Genomic DNA, 18,725 nt, shown 5'->3' on the forward strand with positions numbered 1-18,725 from the left:
GCTCAAATTCACATGCAATAGCAAGAGCATAAATATATAATTTTCCTTTTTTTTTCTGAGACAGCTTCACTCTTGTTGCCCAGGCCGGAGTGCTATGGTGCAACCTAGGCTCACCGCAATCTCTGCATCCCGGGTTCAAGAGATTCTCCTGCCTCAGCCTCCTGAGTAGCTGGGATTACAGGCATGTACCACCACACTTGGCTAATTTTGTATTTTTAGTAGCGATGGGGTTTCTCCATGTTGGTCAGGCTGGTCTCGAACTCCTGACTTCAGGTGATTCACCCACCTCAGCCTCCCAAAGTGCTGGGATTACAGGCGTGAGCCACGGCACCCGGCCGATTTTCCATTTTTAATAAAGCGATGATAGCAACAAATAAAATCACCAAATAAGAAATACTTCCTCAAACTTGCTCAGCTTTTATTTTGTTCTGAATTTGTGTCACATTAAACATACAATTTCTTCCAATAGTCAGCCATAAAGAGATCATTAAAATTAAGTTTCTATAAAACAAATTTAAAATAACCTTTAAAAAGGGGCCATCCTTAGCCTATTGAATAACATAGTAATAATGAATAAGATTTGAAGTTAAAAAATACATAGACTGTGGTATATATAGTATGGATTAAAACAACTTACACCATTCTCCTTTCTTCGATATTCACCAGGAACTTTTACACCATTTCTTTTTAAACTTGGATCCTGAGATCTTGGTCCACTCACTAAGGACAAAATCCAAAAATTATGCATTAACACTAGAGTTGACAGATATTTTAAGAACCAGTTCATTTCCAAGTTCTGTCATTACTGCTGTTTGATATTTTAAGTTGAATATATCCTTAAAACAAAATACTTTCTAATAGCAATGGACTTAAGGTCTCATAACTCAGTGTGTTTTGCAAAATTAATTTCATGGAACAGTGAATACTTAGCACTACTAAGTATCACATGCCACCTAGTCATTAGGAAACCTGTCTGATTCACATACCAAAGGAGGAAAACTTAACAAACTTAATGTACTTCTGACTATGAGTAATTCATACCATTTGCTGATAGTTGCTCTTCCTAGTCATCTATTTAGCTACTCAGTAGTTAAATCAAGAAAAGCTTTACTGAAATAGTTGAAAATTACATCAATGCATCCTTGTACTCACTAACAATATTTTTAAATTATTATGAGAAGAAAGCACTTAAAAATGGAACAAGTAGTATCTTAATTATTTGGTTTACTGCAAACATTTTGTGGTAATTTGTAAGTACTATGAAGTACTTCTACATTTATTTAAGCAAAATATTTGTTTAAGTTTGTGAAGGAACTATCCAGAAACACTATATATTCTGCTTTTTTGGCTAAAAAGAATTTTTAAAGTCAAAATACATGGATCTTTCAGTACCACTTAATGTATCATAAAAAGAAACATCTTAATTTAAACTAATACATTATAAGAAGCAAAAATACCAACAGAGAATTTAAAAAATACATTAAATTAAGCTCATACCTGTACTTCCCAGAAATTAAAAAAATTATCAAATTACCTCCCAAGAAACTTAAGTAAAATGTCTATTATAACCGTCAGGAATCTTAGCACAAATTCCCATTGCTAATAAACAAATAAATAAACATGTCTACTCAGAGCCAAGTATCACACTTACACCTAATTCTAATACAATCAGCTTTTATTTTTAAAATGCAGCTCAATTATCTGACAAAATAGCTCAGGTAATCTGCCACAATATTTCTGTAAGAAAAAAAAAACTTCAATAATTTCAGAATAATTGCTTTCTTTGCTGTCTTAAAGAAAGAGCACTTAACTAGCTCCTCCTTTGTATAATCAGTTACCTAATTAAAGTAAGAAGCAAGAGCCTTAAACATAATTTCATATACATTCTGGGTCACTGGTCCTAATTGAATTGGAAAAAGAATATGGTGACAGTCTCGTAATCCTTAATCGAGAGGTCTAGACCAAAAAGAGTAAGTTAACACCTTAATAAAGGAGACTGAAAAACAATCCTGTTTTATCCCAATTTCAACACTATGTGGCACTGGTGTTTTGTGACAATGTGAAAACAGCTCCTTTATCTTCAGATTATAATTCTCACATTACAGACACTGAAACTGCATATTGCACTATTGAGAGACTATTCAATAATTTATCCAGTACTAGACAGCAAGATATTTGAACAGGTAGATGAATGGGTAAAATTCAACTAATTAGAAAAGAGTGCATGCGATGTAAATAGAGAACAAAATAAAAATAAGATACAAATGCCAATATAAAACTACCAAAAAAAAAAAAAAAAGCCTATGGAAAAAAATACATGTTTACTTAAAATAAAATTAAAGACACCAGTGATACCAAAAGGCAACCAGGCAGCTTGGCTGAGGTGATTCAGGTTCCACTCCTGGCTCTGCCTCTAGGTGTGTGGCCTCTGACAAGTCACTTAACCCCTAAGTATCAGCATTTCTCATCTGTAGGGTAGAAGGGGCCAAACGAAGTCAATTCTGCCCCTCAGCTAACCCATACTCTAAATTTAATCATTCCCAATGGTCAGGTACCATATAGACACATGCGTTAATGCAACAGTTAGTTAATGAAACTGAGCTTTTTTTTTTTTGGAGACAGAGTCTTGCTTTGTTGCCCAGGCTAGAGTGCAAATGGTGTGATCTCGGCTCACTGCAACCTCCGCCTCCCAGGTTCAAGTGATTCTTCTACTTCAGCCTCCCAAGTAGGGGGGATTACAGGTGCCCAGCTAATTTTGGTTTTGTTGTTGTTGTTGTTGTTTGAGACGAGTCTTGCTCTGTCGCCAGGCTGGAGTGCAGTGGTGCCATCTCGGCTCACTGCAACCTCCAACTCTCTGATTCAAGCGATTCTCTCGCCTCAGCGTCCTGAGTAGCTGGGATCACAGGTCCCACGTCCAGCTAGTTTTTTTATTTTTAGTAGAGACGAGGTTTCACAATGCTGGCCAGCATGGTCTGTCTAGATCCCCTGACCTCGTGATTCTCCCGCCTCAGCCTTCCGAAGTGCTGGGATTACAGGCATGAACCACCACGCTCAGCCAAAACTGAGCTTTTATAATGTCCAATAATCCTGCTCGTTCTCCCACATCCTACCAGACTGCTGGGTCACAGGGATGGCTGTGTCCCCAGTGTCTACTGCTGCTTCCCACCCACACTCTTCTCCACCTTCCCCTTACAGTCATCTATAAACTCTGGTCACAATCCTGGTCACTAACAATGTGACCAGTTGACTCCCTTGTTCTCTCCACCTCCAAGTCCTGCCTTCATTCTGGATGATGTTACTGCCCAAATGCTAGCCTCTCAGTTCTAGTTTTCTCATCTCCACTCTAATTCAGGTTCATTTCAGGGCCCCACCTGGGACCACAACACTAGAAGCCCTCTACCTCCCAAATTTTCAATTCAAACCTTCTGTTTTTGAACACTATTTCCTTTCAATCTGCCTGTCTCACTCATTTCCTCTCATGACACCTGTTCTTTCATCTGAGACTCGCAGCCTCTTAACTCTGTCTACTCTTTCCCCAAAGTCCCTCCTGTCTTCACTTCTTCCCCAACCAGCTGAGGTATCCCCACTGATCTTCCATTGAATTTGTCTAGAAACCCTGGGTTTCCTAGACAATTGCCTAGAAAGAATTTGTCTAGATACCTTTGGTTTCTTCTCTTCTTACAACCCACCTGGGCTGTAGACAACCACTGGAGAAAAATCACGTATGGTCTCATGGTCTCTAATCTCAACTGGCCTCAACAGTTCCCAGCAGCCTGGCTTCCCTAGTAAACCTTCTCTCCTAATCTCCAAAACAGCTCAAACTTCCCACCCACCTACATCATCACTCCTACCTCAGAGAAAACAAATGTTTTTAGATAAGAAATCCCTCAACTTACTCCCACAAAATGCACAAATTTAGCCACATCTGCCACAGTTTTATTTCTGTCCTGTTATTATGGAAGAGGGATCCTTCCTCTTGTCTAAGGAAGGATCCTAATCCTCAGGGCTGCAGAAGGACCTAATCAGGGACCCTGACTAACAAGTATTCTCTTTCTTAGAGTTTCAAACCCCTACTCTAATGACTCCTTCCCATGCGCATTAAAAAACTATAGTCAAACTTCTCTTCATCCTATTTCCACTGTTTACATTTCCTAACCTCTCCTTCACCTCTCAAATTACCTGGCTTCTCATCATGTGCCACCAGCACAAAATAAAAGCTTAAATATCTGTCACAATTCACAGAGCACTACCTACCAATGTCCCTGCCAGGGGGGTGTTCATGACGAAGGAAGAAGCGAGCTTCGTTCCTCTGACTTCCAAATCGCTGAAGAATATCAAACATTCGCTCATTATCCGCAACTGGACGTTCTAAAGCAAATGAGTAGAAACCACATTATTTTCAGGTAAAAGAAAGATAAACATATCATTCACCATCTATCCTTCATGCAAATTATACATTACGGATACAGCAAATGCTTAGTATCTCAGGTAAATTTTTTTCATTAAAACACGTCTTAGAAAATGAAGTAACACAGATTTTCCACACACACGATCAGAGTCAAGTCAGGGTGGAATACTAGAAAGGGCAATGCATCTCTGCCAGCTGTCGGGAGCTCAGTAGTCTAATCCAGTGGGCTCCATGCTGGCCACAGGCGTGCCATTTAACTTCTTCTTTTTTTTTTTTTTCCTTTTATTCTTTTTTGAGACAGAGTCTTGCTCAGTCGCCCAGGCTGGAGTGCGGTGGCGTGATCTCGGCTCACTGCAAGCTCCGCCTCCCGGGTTCACGCCATTCTCCTGCCTCAGCCTCCTGAGCAGCTGGGACTACAGGCCACTACGCCCAGCTAATTTTTTTGTATTTTTAATAGAGACAGGGTTTCGCCATGTTAGCCAGGATGGTCTCGATCTCCTGACCTCGTGATCCACCTGTCTTGGCCTCCCAAAGTGCTGGGATTATAGGCATAAGCCACCACGCCTGGCCATTTAACTTCTGTAGTTCCAAAAGTTTCTGTAAAATCTATATTAGATCAGACAGTCCCTTCTAACACTAATGTTCATGATTCTCTGAATATACAAAAAAATTAAAAAGCAACTTTCTAAATAGCCTAGTCTTTTTTTTTTATTGTAGTTTTCAATACAGGCTATTTTTAAATTATAATTTTACAAACAATGTTAAAAAAAATCAGACCTATCCATTTCCAAATAAAAGTCTATTTACTGCTGTAAAATGTATCTATATTTGCCCTTCTTCCAGTGAGAATACCAGTGTCAGAATTTTTCTGGAAAAAAAAAAAGAAGGGCACACCTAAATACGCAGTAAAAATAGAAGCCTTCAAGAGAAACAATATATCTCAAGCTGTCCTAAAAAAAATCTTCCAATCTCAAGGGATCTGGATATAAAAACAAGACATACTGTTTGAGGCAGCAACTGCTTAAAATCAACAAAACGCCAGTAATGTCAACATAATTTTTAAATATAAGAATGTTGAAATACCCTAAGAAAACTCAACACATTTATTAGTAATCAACACCTTAAATAAACATGGGAGAGAACAGAGCAGGCAAGCATTCAATTCAATTCAAGCAGCCAATTTGGTGAACCAACCCTGAACTTAACCTGCTTGGCTGCAACAAAGTGCGGTTCTGGTTCTACTTCCAGTCACATAACATACTGAGAGTTGACACAGATTATCCCCTTTTATAAACCACACATATTCTAAGACCCCCTAAAAAGGATACACCATAGTTAGAGAGAAACCCTCCAAAAGAAATTCTGAGTAGACCTTCCACCCGCCCCTACAAAATAGACACACACAAGCTGTACTCAAAACAAGTAAAATCTCCAGGTTTCAGGAGCAAAAAGACAACTCAAAGGAAGTATAGTAGCTTGCAGTCCACGTCGGACTGCCCCAGAAGGATATGGACTTTCTTATAAGCTCCAGGCTGACATCCCGATGGGCCTGTGATGGCAAAAGATCAGGCATAGGCCTGCATAAACTGAAACAGACACTTCAAAGGCTCTCAAAGCTCCCTACTAACACCTGTGTGCCAACCACACCTACGGTCATGCACTGCGTGTTGACAGTGGTCCCATAAGATTGTAAGGCCATATTTTTACTGTACCTTTCCCTATGTTTAAACATGTTTAGATACACAAATACCACTGTGTTATAGCCTACAGTATTCAAGACAGTAACATGTTGTACAGGTTTGTAGCCTAGGAGTGTTAGGCTATATACCGTATAGCCTAGGTGTGTAGTAGGCTATACCATCTAGATTTGTGTAAGTACACTCTATGATATTCACACAACAACAAAATCACCTAATGACAAATTTCTCAGCACATATCACCATCATTAAGTGACACACGACTGTACCTCCTTGGCATTCCTGCCTATATGACTCTGAACAAGCCATTCCTATCATGCATCATCCGCCCCCCAGCACCCTTTTTTCCTGCAGATGAAACACATCTATTACTGCAACTATCACATTGTATTATAAATGTCTGTGGATACTTGTTTCTCTTTGTGCCCTGGAAGATACCTAAAGGTAACTTTCATCTCTCTATCCCTCTCCATCAAGTGCCGTCCCTAGCACGTAACAGGCATCCGAGAAATATCCACTAAGCAAATGCACAAGTGGGTAGTGAGGAAATGGAAAAGGAAAGAAGAGGAAGACAAGAGAGGAGAACAAAGGCTTAACACTTAGAGAATTAAGTTACAGCTTTGGAATAAGAAATTTTTTTTTAATAACACACATATAGATAGGCCTGAGATCCTGAATGGTTTTTAAATGCCTTCAAATCAAGAGGGAAGGGAAAAAGCCAGAGTAAACATAAGCAAAGGATATAAAGAAACAAATTTCAAAAACCAAAAAGCCAAATGGCCAACGAACAAATGAAAAAACAGGCAACCACATTTGAAATCAGAAATATGCGAATTTAAACAAAAGTCAAGTTTTCAGCTATCAGTTTAGTAAAAGTTAAAATATTATAACTTGATGAGGAATACATCTAGAAATAACTGGAAAAGGTATGAACTGATATAACCTTTGCAGAAGAAAATTTGACAATATATATTACATTTTCAAATGTGCGAAACTTTATGTTAATTTGGTTCATGACAGTAACCTGTTTACTACCTATAAGTATCCCATAACATCATGTTGTATACCTTAAATACACACAATAAAATTTTTAAAAAAGAAAAAACAATGTGGGGCCTGGCCAGGCACAGTGGCTCACGCCTGTAATCCCAACACTTTAGAAGGCTGAGGCTGGCGGATCACTTAAACCCAGGAGTTTCAGACCAGCCTAGGCAACATAGCAAAACTCCATCTTTACAAAAAATAGAAAAATTAGCTGGGTGTGGTGGCACATTCCTGTAGTACCAACTACTCAGGAGGCTGAGGTGAGAGGATCACTTAAGCCTAGGAGGTCAAGGCTGCAGCAAGCCAAGACCGCACCACACTGCACTCCAGCCTCGGCAACACAGCAAGACCTTATCTCAATAAAAAAATAAAATATTTCACATCGGTTACTGCATGAGGAGGAGGGAGACGGAGAGGAGGATGGGGAGGAGGAGGGGGAGGGGAATAAAGAAGAAGAAAAAATTTTTTTTGAAAATTAAAAAAAGTTATGAACTTTTAACCAAAGAATTCCATTTTTGGCATCCACCCTTTAGAGAAATGCTTGCATAGGATCAGAAGAGGTTCCTAAAAGGATTTCTACTCAGCACTTATTAAAACAAGATAATTAGGCCGGGCGCAGTGGCTCAAGCCTGTAATCCCAGCACTTTGGGAGGCCGAGGCGGGTGGATCACAAGGTCAGGAGATCGAGACCACAGTGAAACCCCGTCTCTACTAAAAATACAAAAAATTAGCCGGGCGCGGTGGCGGGCGCCTGTAGTCCCAGCTACTCAGGAGGCTGAGGCAGGAGAATGGCGTGAACCCAGGAGGCGGAGCTTGCAGTGAGCCGAGATCGCGCCACTGCACTCCAGCCTGGGCAACAGCGTGAGACTCCGTCTCAAAAAAAAAAAAACAAAAAAAAACAAGATAATTAATTTAAATGTTTATAAATAAAGCAATTGTTAGCTCAACTGCAGTTTATGCATACTGGGGGAAATTATGTGATAATTTAAAAATAACACGGTGGCTCATGTCTATAATCCCAGCACTTTGGGAGGCTGAGGCTGGTGTATCACTTGAGGTCAGGAGTTCAAGACCAGCCTGGCCAACATGGTGAAACTCCATCTCTACTAAAAATATAAAAATTAGCTGGGTGTGGTGGTGGGCGCCTGTAGTTACAGCTACTCAGGGGGCTGAGGCAGTAGAATCGCTTGAACCTGGAAGGCAGAGGTGGCAGTGAGCCGAGACGGTGCCACTGCACCCCAGCCTGGGCAACAGAGTAAGACTCCGTCTCAAAAAAAAAAAAAGATATAGATTTACACATACTAATCTGAAAAGAAAAGATCTACAAGCTATGTTGTAAGGTAAAATAGTAAATCGGAGAACACTGATATGTATGCTACTGCTTACATAAAGAAAATATATAGAAACACCACAAAAATATTTCTACAGTTACTTACAAATGCAGAGAAAAGGTCTGAGAAATTATCTGGCTAAAGTGATTACATCAAGAGACGAGGGGAATTGCTTAGGAGAGAGATATCCATTCTGTTTATATTATCTCCTCTTTTAAACTAGAGGCTGAGCACAGTGGCTCACGCCTGTAATCCCAGCACCCTGGGAGGCCAAGACGGGCGGATCACGAGGTCAGGAGTTCAACACCATACTGGCCAACATGATGAAACCCTATCTCTACTAAAAATACAAAAAAAACTAGCTGGTGTGGTGGCGTGTGCCTGTAATCCCAACTACTTGGGAGGTTGAGGCATGAGAATCACTTGAATCCAGGAGGCGGAGGTTGCAGTGGGCTGAGATCGTGCCACTGCACTCCAGCCTGGTGACAGAGCGAGACTCCATCTCAAAAAAAAAAAAAAGAGAAGAAAAGAAAAACAAAACAAAAAAAACCTAGAACACATATTGGTGGTGTCATTTAAAAAAATTTTTTTTTTTTTTTTGAGACAGAGTCTCGCTCTGTAGCTCAGGCTGGAGTGCAGTGGCCGGATCTCAGCTCACTGCAAGCTCCGCCTCCCGGGTTCACGCCATTCTCCGGCCTCAGCCTCCCGAGTAGCTGGGACTACAGGCGCTGCCACCTCGCCCGGCTATTTTTTGTATTTCTTAGTAGAGACGGGGTTTCACCGTGTTAGCCAGGATGGTCTTGATCTCCTGACCTCGTGATCCACCCATCTCGGCCTCCCAAAGTGCTGGGATTACAGGCTTGAGCCACCGCGCCCGGCCTTTTTTTCTTTTTTGAGACAGAATCTTGCTCTGTCACCTAGACTGGAGTGGAGTGGAGTTGCGCGACCTCGGCTCACTGCAACCTCTGCCTCCCAAGTTCATGGAATTCTCCTGCCTCAGCCTCCCCAGTAGCTGGGATTACAGGTGCCCGCCATCATACCTGACTAATTTTTGTATTTTATTTTAGTAGAGGTGGGATTTCACCATGTTGGCCAGGCTGGTCTCAAACTCCTAACCTCAGGTGATCAACCCTCCTCGGCCTCCCAAAGTGCTGGGATTATAGGCATGAGTTATCGTGTCCAGCCAAAAGTTTTTTTAATTAAAAAGTTGTGCCAGGTGTGGTGGCTCACTCCTGTAATCCCAGCACTTTGGGAGGCCTAGGCAGGCGGATCACCATCAGGAGTTCGAGACCTGCCTGAACAACACGGAGAAAGCCCATCTCTACTAAAAATACAAAATTAGCTGGGCATGGTGGCACATGCCTGTAATCGCAGCTACTCGGGAGGCTGAGGCAGGAGAATCGCTTGAACCCAGGAGGCGGAGGTTGCAGTGAGCCGAGATCGCGCCATTGCACTCCAGCCTGGGCAACAAGAGTGAAACTCCGTCTCAAAAAAAAAAAAAAAAAAGTTGTAAGAAAGAAAATCCTTTACATGTCATCATCACATAGTAAAGGTTATTAAATTCAAGTGAGCAAGAGGAGTAAGTGGGATCAAAAGTGTCAAGGAACAGAGTATAGCCCTAGCAAAGAAAGAACACTTCTTCTTCTATGAAAATGAGAAAAAAAGGGAGACAGAAGGAATCTAAGGTACAGAGTAAGAAAACTGAGGAAGCACACAATGGATGGTTTCAATTATCTCAGTAAAGAATAAAGCAAGGTAATTTGCTGAATGCAAGGAGGTTACCAGGAGCAGCTAGAAGTTCATTTACTCATTCCAAAAATATTTCTACAGCACATACTAGGTACAAGGCACTCCCCTGGAGCTGGGGATACAGCAATGAACAAGATAAACAAGGTCTATATCCTTAAATAGTTTACATTCTAGTGCATATGTTTGGGGCTATCAGGATAACACACACAAAGTCAGAGTGATGCACTTTCTGCAGAGGATGACATCAGGATGATATAACTGAGAACTAACTTCATGGCTACTTTTGGCAGGGTGCTCAGGAAAAGCCTCTCCGAGGAGGTTAACATTTTAGCTACAATCCAGAAGGAACCAGCAATGACAGTATCTGGAGACAGAGCAATACAAACAGTGGGAATGGCTATCACCAATGACTCTAAGGTGGGAATGAGCTTAGCATATTCAAGAAATATTTTTAAAGCTGCAGGAAGAAGCAGAGAAGAAAATGGTACCAGATAAGAGCAAAGACTAAGAATCTACAGAACTTCACAACCTCATATTAAAAGTTTGGATTTTATTGTAAGTGGAAGAGAAGTCGCTAGTTTTAAGCAGGAAAGTGAAATTATCTGATTTTCATTTTCAAAAGATCCCTTGGGTTTCTTCATGTGATTGTTCTAATCTGGTTCCTACGTAAAGAGAAAAGAAAGTAATTCGGAGAGACTGCAGAAGACCTTCTAGAACATCCAATTGTAGAAAAGTCAACCAAAGATGAATAAAAGGACTTGCCTGAAAAGAAGGGGGAGCTCAGCTGAAGTTAGCCATCATGAATGGCATGAACTCAATTAACACAGTGTGTAACTTGCTCTGGGGACATCTGGCATCCCCAGAGGTGAAAAAGGAAACCAGCAGGAGTTCACCCAGCCTGTGCAGGAACAAGGCAGAAATGATGAAAAATTACTCCCACATCTACCAACTCCTATGGAGCCAAAAAGAAACCAGGTTATCCCATTTTAGAGCTCCAAAGAACCATACAGAGGGATTGATTTCATGGCTTACAATAATGCCCATGAGTTCACCATTGCTGTCTGCCACTACAGTTCCTCAACACTGAGTAGCTTCCTCTAAAAACTTACAGAAATTGAGAGAGGGCAAACAAATCAGGATGACTCAAATTTCTAATTAAGTAAAGCTTACACATACAAAGACACTGTTGAGCACCATCCATTGGACCACAACATCCCAGATGACCTTTTATATTTTATATTGTGGTGTCTCCATTTTATTGCAGAAAAAGAAAACAGCAAAAAGACTTAATGTATCATACCAAAGCTGGATCAGGAACACTATGTTCTGCCAGACATGCTATTCTACAGTTTCTCCCCGGAGAAACATGAGCACTTACACAGTGCCACATCTACAAACCAACATTAATAGAAGACAAAAGAACTGAAGCACGAGGCCATCAGCGTCTCTCACCAGAGCCACACCACACTTCAGCCAAATGGCAATCACTCTCTCCGGGTTCTTTGCACAGATCCACCACATCTCTGCATATTGTTTCTGGAGTAACTGGAACTTCTGTGAAGTGCTGCTCATTGTTACTGAGATACACGGTGAGAAACATCTAAAAATTAAGAGAGAAAATTAAGACAGTTACTGGTACTGTCTGCCTAATGCGGTATTCACCTTAAATTCCTTTCTCCAAACAAAATCTCAGTTGGAAGTGCAAATGTACAACAGAACAGTCTGGCTGTCACCCGGCCAAAGATGAGGTGTTGACGGGGGGTTGAGGGAGACCTGGAGCCCAGCCTCTACCATGGGCAGTAGCTCTAGAACCCAGTGACCCTGGAATACAGTCACGCCAGTTCGAATTAAATCTGTTTTTGCCAGTTTTATTAATGTTGTTTGCCAAATACTTATATCTGCTGGACCCATATCACAAATATATCTTCCTGTTAATCCTGTAAAGGTTGATGAGATAACCTCATCCATATATACTTATTTATGCATAGTCTCTTTTTTGGAAGGACACATAAGAACATAACATGCTGCTTCTGAAGTGGGAGGGGGATGGGAACAGAGCTTGTGGGGGCTGTATAAACCTAATCTTTATCTAATGTGCATATATTACCTAGTCAAAAAACTGTACTTCTTTTTTTTTTTTTTTGAGACAGAGTCTCACTCTGTCTCCCACGCTGGAGTACATGGCATGATCTCGGCTCACTGCAACCTCCGCCTCCCGAGTTCAAGCGATTCTCCTGTCTCAGCCTCCCGAGTAGCTGGGATTACAGGCTCATGCCATGCCACACTATACCACGCCACATCCGGCTAATTTTTGTATTTTTAGCAGAGACGGGGTTTCATTATGTTGGCCAGGCTGGTTTCATACTCCTGACTTCAGGTGATCCACCCGCCTTGGCCTCCCAAAGTGCTGGGATTACAGGCATGAGCCACTGCGCCTGGCCAAAAAAATTGTACTTCTAAAATGTTTTAAGCAAATTAAATACCTACTTTGAAATGTAAGATTTCATTAACAAAGTCTAAGTAGAAATGAGTAGCTGTTATGCTAACACCTACATGACCTTGTATATAAACACTGAGACTAACAGAAGGTTTACATTTAAAACTCACTAATAGGCTGGGTGTAGTGGCCTACACCTGTAATCCCAACACTTTGGGAGGCCAAGTCGGGAAGATCACATGCGTCCAGGAGTTTAAGACCAGTCTGGGCAAGGAAGCAACACTCCATTTCTACCAAAAATTAAAAGAAAATCAGCCAGACATGGTGGCACACGCCTGTGGTCCCTGCTACTTGGAAGGCTGAGTGGGGAAGACTGCTTGAGCCCAGGAGGTCATACTTATAGTGAGAAGCAACTGCACCACTGCACTCCAGCCTGGGTGAGACCTTGACTCCAAAAAAAAAAAAAAAAAAAGCCCCTTACCAACAATCTTAACAATCTTTCTCCTAGTAAAAAAAAGACGCTGTTTCTTAGAAACACTGCTACTAAAGAATTAAAGTTTTCACACCTATTAAATTACAAAAAAAAACTTGTTAATTTCCAATGAAGAAACTAAGTAAAACAGGAAACAAATTTTTGATGGTGATGCAAATTAGTAAGCCCCTATATGTTTATTAAATTCAATGAGTAACTCCATGCAAATCAATACGCATCAGGATTAAAAAATAATAATTTGAAAGCGTTACCTCACAGTGAGAATACATCCTGTGAAAATAATTCCAATCAAAGAAAGAATGCATAACCTATGGAACATAAACTTGAGGGACAAGTTTAGTCTTTTAAAATCATTAATGAAATTATGCTAAGCACTGGGAAAAGTTTGGGTTTTAAGACTGCAAAAAAGCAGAATAAATAGGATATTCACTATGACCACAATGACACGAGGACATCACACAGCAATCGGAGGGCCTACCAACAGTCACACAACTCCCCTTCCAGTTTAAATGTCTCTGTCCATTACCCCCAAATGGAGAAAGCAGCATTAAGATGTTGTTTGCGAAAAGGCAGCACCTGGTTAGGGATGACGATGGAAACTGGCTAAGACATCAGACTCAGTGCCTCAAGATTTGGTCAGAGTAAAAGAAGATATACATGAGAGAAAGGGTGGCCCCTTGCACTCAAGCCAGTCCAAGCCTCCACATTCTGCAACCAAAGCTGTTAACTCACATAAACAGGTAAAACAGAGGGTGATCCGGAAAAATTAAAATAGTGAACACTGTTGAAACAATTTTTAATGGGGGAAAAAAAAAAAACACTGTAGACTTTCCCAATATGAGCTCAGAAGCTTTCAAGCTAATTATCTCAGGTTTTTCACATTTTAACTACATAAAGGTACATAGTTCTAGGGTTCAACTTAGGCAACAAAGCAGCACTCAAAATTATGACACAAAAGTCATAAAGGCTTGACTAAATCATTGAAAAAATAACAAAGCACAGAATTACACTCATCTGCTGCTCCCAAAGTATACAGCATATTCAGTGATGGAGACAAATAATGTACATTTTAGCATTAAATACTACCTCTCCATACTCTCTACCGACAGGAAAACTTGCTTTGAAGTTTATCACTTAGAAAATAGTAACTTTTCATTGTAAACATGAGGCTTAGAGGTGTTAAGTTACAGAAATCCTGGAAATACAGAGTATATGCTAAACACACACCTTATCAACAAATAAAAGCCTATTATGTGAGATAGCACCTTACCTCCCTAAACTTCATCTTTCAAACACGTTATCTCAGAAACTTACATCAACTCTCAGATAAACAGCAGGTGTTACTTTCTCTTTATAAATGAAGAAAAAGACTCAGATAAGTGATCTACTTGCCTACTGAAATGGGAAGGTAAGGGTACAATTCTGTTCTTCTGATCTATCCTCTATTCTTTAAGCTGTGCTTTATAGAAAGAAAATATTAGGAAATGCTCCATTTAACCAGTTACCCACACTTTAACAGAGATCTGATCTTTTACTTTCTGGAAAACCAACAGCTTCATTTATTTAAAAGTATAATTAAGAATGATGACAGATGTGTTCTATTTATGGTTACTTTTCCCACAGGTTTAACACCAGTATCAACAGTACGTGTATGAGTTGACCCCATTTCTACCTATCATGTATGGAGATTAGCTCTGTGGTGATTTTAGTAATTGTATAGCAGTATGCGATGCTGGCCCAGCAACATGGTATTTTTGTCGATTCCTAGGCAGAAGATCTGGTTCAAACTCCAGAATACTTCATAATTAGTTAGACTACCTTAGGCAAGTAATGTCACCTCTCTGAAACTCAGCATCCTCATCTTCAAAATGAGTCTTTTAAGTTCCCCAATAGCCACACGTTTACCTGTGTAACAAATCTGCACGTCCTACACATGCATCCTGGAACTTAAAATTAAAATTAATTTTTTTTAAAAAAAGTTCCCTAAGAGCTACTATTTAGTAAATGTTTACTAGGTACCAGAGTAAAAGTAAACATTTTTACAGCAGCTTACAAGGTCTGCCATAGTCATGATCTGGCCCCCATCTCCTTCTAATCCCCCCTCACTCTGTGCTCTATCAGCATCCTCTTTGCTGTTCGTCAAACACATCAGGCATGTTCCCACGTGGGAGCTTCTGTACTTGCTGTTCCTCTATTTGGAATGTTCTTCTTTGTATGCCAGTATAACTCTTACTTCCTTATCTCCATCACACCTTTACTCAGATGTCACTCTCTCAGTGAAGCCTTACCTAGGAACCCTACCTAGAATTCCAACACCAAACACACACACACACATACCCTAGCCCATTCTTCTGCTTTATTTCCCTCCTTAGCACAGTCACTAACATTCCATATGGTATATTTATTTAACTCATTTTTATTATCTGCCTTTCCTACTAGAAAGTAAGCTCCATACAGTCAAAGGTTTTGTCTTTGTTCAGTGTTGTATACTCAGCACCTAGAACTGTGCCTGCTATGTAACAAGCATGCACTAAGTATTAAATCTTGCAAATGTGATTGCATTTTACAGATGAAAACACTGAAGCACAGAGGGATTTAAGTAATTCACCCAGGTCACACAGCTATTAAATGGCAAAACCAAGATTGAGTCCCTTCCTCAAGAGCATACAGGTAAAGACTCTCCTGAATCTGGACCACACGGTGCCAAGTGTTTCACTGCCTCCAGTTCTGTCTTTTAGAGCAACAGTTTGCCCACAATCCATCATCTCACCTCTGATTTATTTTCACGGTCAGTTTTGTTGCAGGTAGTGCTAAATGGTATGGCATGTAGTACGTAGCACAGCTATATACTCTCAAATGACAGTGTGTTGTCCTCTCATTTCTTCAGCTTACATTCTGCTACCGTCATTCTACCTCTGTCTCAACATTATTTTCATTCATTATTTATAGATCATCTACTATATGGTCTCTGTTCTAATGTAGAAATAATCTTTACTAAACAGCCAATACTACAGGCAGTACAAAATACAAAGAGAGAGAAAGAAAGCTATGTGGAGAAGGGCACAGCCAGCCCACAGGAAGGAAGCCAAAAAAATAAACACCACAACCTGGCTCCTTCCCTCTCATGTCCACCCACTATTCCCCACTGGACAAACCCAACTACCTACCAGATGGCAAAGGAAGCGCTTGATGCAATTTAGAGAAGTCAACCTCCTAAGGCACAAAAACAGGATGGAGGAAGATGAAAAGTGAATGCAGAGGGGCAAAAAAAAGACACCCAGCACAGAAGCCCTCCTCTCTGTACTATGCAGTCAGAGGGCTCTTGAGCAACCGAGCAACTATCTGAAGGAAGTGAGGACACAGCCCAACTAAGGTCTGGAAGAAGAATGTGCCAACCAGAGGCAACACATTTAAAGCCCCTGAGAAGGAAACAAGTTTGTCACATTTGCACAAGAGGAAGGTCACAGCAGAGGGAGCAAGAGGAAAGGGTTAATTCAAGGAGGCAAGCAGAAGCCAGATCATGCACGTCTTTATAGGCTGGAGGTTCCCAAACTCTGGTGTGGACAGAGGGTTGTTGTTAAACACAGATTGCTGGGCTCCACCCCAAGAATTCCTAAATCAATAGATCTGGGATGGAGACTGAAAATTCTGCATTTCTAACAAGCCCTCAGGTGATGTTGATACTGCTGGTCTAGAAACCACGTCCTGAGAACCACTGTCTAAGGCCAGAGCGAGGACTGTGGATTTTAATCTAAAAGCCCACAGGAGGCAAATCGTTAAAGACAGAAAGTAGATCAGTGGCTGTCAGGAGCTGCAGAAAGGGGAAATGGGAAGTGACTGCTAATAGGTACAGGGCTACTTCTTGGGGTGATGGAAATATTCTGGAATTAGTGGTGATAGTTGCACAACATTGTGAATACATTAAATACCACTGAATTGTATATTTCAAAATGATTAGTTTTACCGTATGTGAATTATATCTCAGTTTTTAAAAATAAGAGGTTACTGGAGGATTTTGAACAGGGTAGCTATTCATGCCATTAAAAAAACTCACTATAGGCCGGGCGCGGTGGCTCAAGCCTGTAATCCCAGCACTTTGGGAGGCCGAGGCGGGAGGATCACTAGGTCAGGAGATTGAGACCATCCTGGCTAACACGGTGAAACCCCGTCTCCACTAAAGAATCCAAAAAGCTAGCCGGGCGAGGTGGCAGGCGCCTGTAGCCCCAGCTACTTGGGAGGCTGAGGCAGGAGAATGGCGTAAACCCGGGAGGTGGAGCTTGTAGTGAGCCGAGATCCGGCCACCGCACTCCAGCCTGGGCGACAGAGCGAGACTCCATCTCAAAAAAAAAAAAAAAAACTCACTATGTGAACAAACTACAGGAGGACAGGCATGAAAGTCCAAATAAGAGGTAAATGCCACACACAAAATGAGATATGATGGTAACACAGAGTACAAGTTAACAGCAAAGGTGATGAAAATGGCTGGATTTGCATTATCATTTGAAGGTAGAGCCAGCAAGACTCTCTTGGTGGACAGAATGTGGGATGTGAAAGTAGAGAGAAATTAAGAGTGACTCTGGATCTGCTACCTACGCACCAGGTACAAAGTGAGGAAGGAGGAACAGGTTGGGAAGGGCCCGCAGGATGAGGCCTCTATGTTAAATATGAGACACCTATGGAATGTTCAAATGGAGGCATGAGAAGGCTGTTTAATACGCAAGTTTGACTGAGATGAGTAAGCAAGAGATGAGCATGTAGAGGCATTTAAAACCTAAGCCTGGATGAGAACAGCTAGAGACAGGAAAGAACACTGAGGACTGTGTCCTGAGCTAATCAAGCAACCTCCAGAGATCCCACGAAGGACAAGGATCCAGCAAAGACGACTGAGAAAGAGCCACCAAAAAAAGACAGGAAGAAGTCCAGAAGAGTGCAGGACACCAGAAATCAAGCGAAGAAAGTGTGAGGGAGGAAGATGCAAAAGTGTACAGTCAGACTTGGCAAGGTGGAAGCTGCTGACTGCCTTGACCAGCACTGAGTCATGGGTATAAGGTACCCGGCAGGAACAGGCTAGAGAACCTGAGGGAAGGAAGCAGAGGCACAGTACAGGCAACTAGTTCTTCCAGTGTGTTCTGCCTAACCCAAGGGAGAGAAAATGGAGCCACCTAGGGAAGGAGACACAGGGTAAAAGGAGTGTTTCGTTTTTATCTCAAGATGAGAGTTTTTACAGATCATTTTAATTGATGGGAATGGCCTAGTTGAGAGGGAAAATGGTGTTGACAAGAAACTAATGATAGACATAAGTATATCCTCAAGTTATAAAGGTTATTTTTTTCCAATATGTATCAATTTCCTTTTCCTTCCTTTACTTGGAAGAGGAACAAAAAAATAAGAAAAATAATCGAAAGAGAGGCCGGTTTCACTAACCTATCATGTTAACATGAGAAAATGCAGGCACACATGTTGTTTTTATTGCTACCATCCTTTTATCTTTGTTTTACAAATTTACTGTATTACAAGATGATAAAAGAATTAGTCAAAAAGGAATTGAATTTTCTAATAAAAAAAT

General features: G+C 41.0%; 1 protein-coding gene across 2 annotated transcripts in view; it reads right to left on the reverse strand.

The window, feature by feature from the left end:
- Positions 1-18,725, reverse strand: part of LOC105478208 (tumor protein p53 binding protein 2) — a 68,700-nt gene that overhangs the window by 31,061 nt on the left and 18,914 nt on the right. Inside the window, exons 2-4 of one of the 2 annotated variants that reach the window (XM_011735335.3) lie at positions 11,682-11,829; positions 4,255-4,368; positions 638-720 (exon numbers count right to left, since the gene is read on the reverse strand). In XM_011735335.3, coding sequence (XP_011733637.2) covers positions 638-720; positions 4,255-4,368; positions 11,682-11,829 — 345 coding nt within the window. The remainder of the gene's footprint in view (positions 1-637; positions 721-4,254; positions 4,369-11,681; positions 11,830-18,725) is intronic. The other variant, XM_011735342.3, reaches the window with a different exon arrangement.

This window comes from Macaca nemestrina, chromosome 1 (genome assembly GCF_043159975.1).
Source record: "Macaca nemestrina isolate mMacNem1 chromosome 1, mMacNem.hap1, whole genome shotgun sequence".
Classification (NCBI taxonomy): Eukaryota; Metazoa; Chordata; class Mammalia; order Primates; family Cercopithecidae; genus Macaca; species Macaca nemestrina.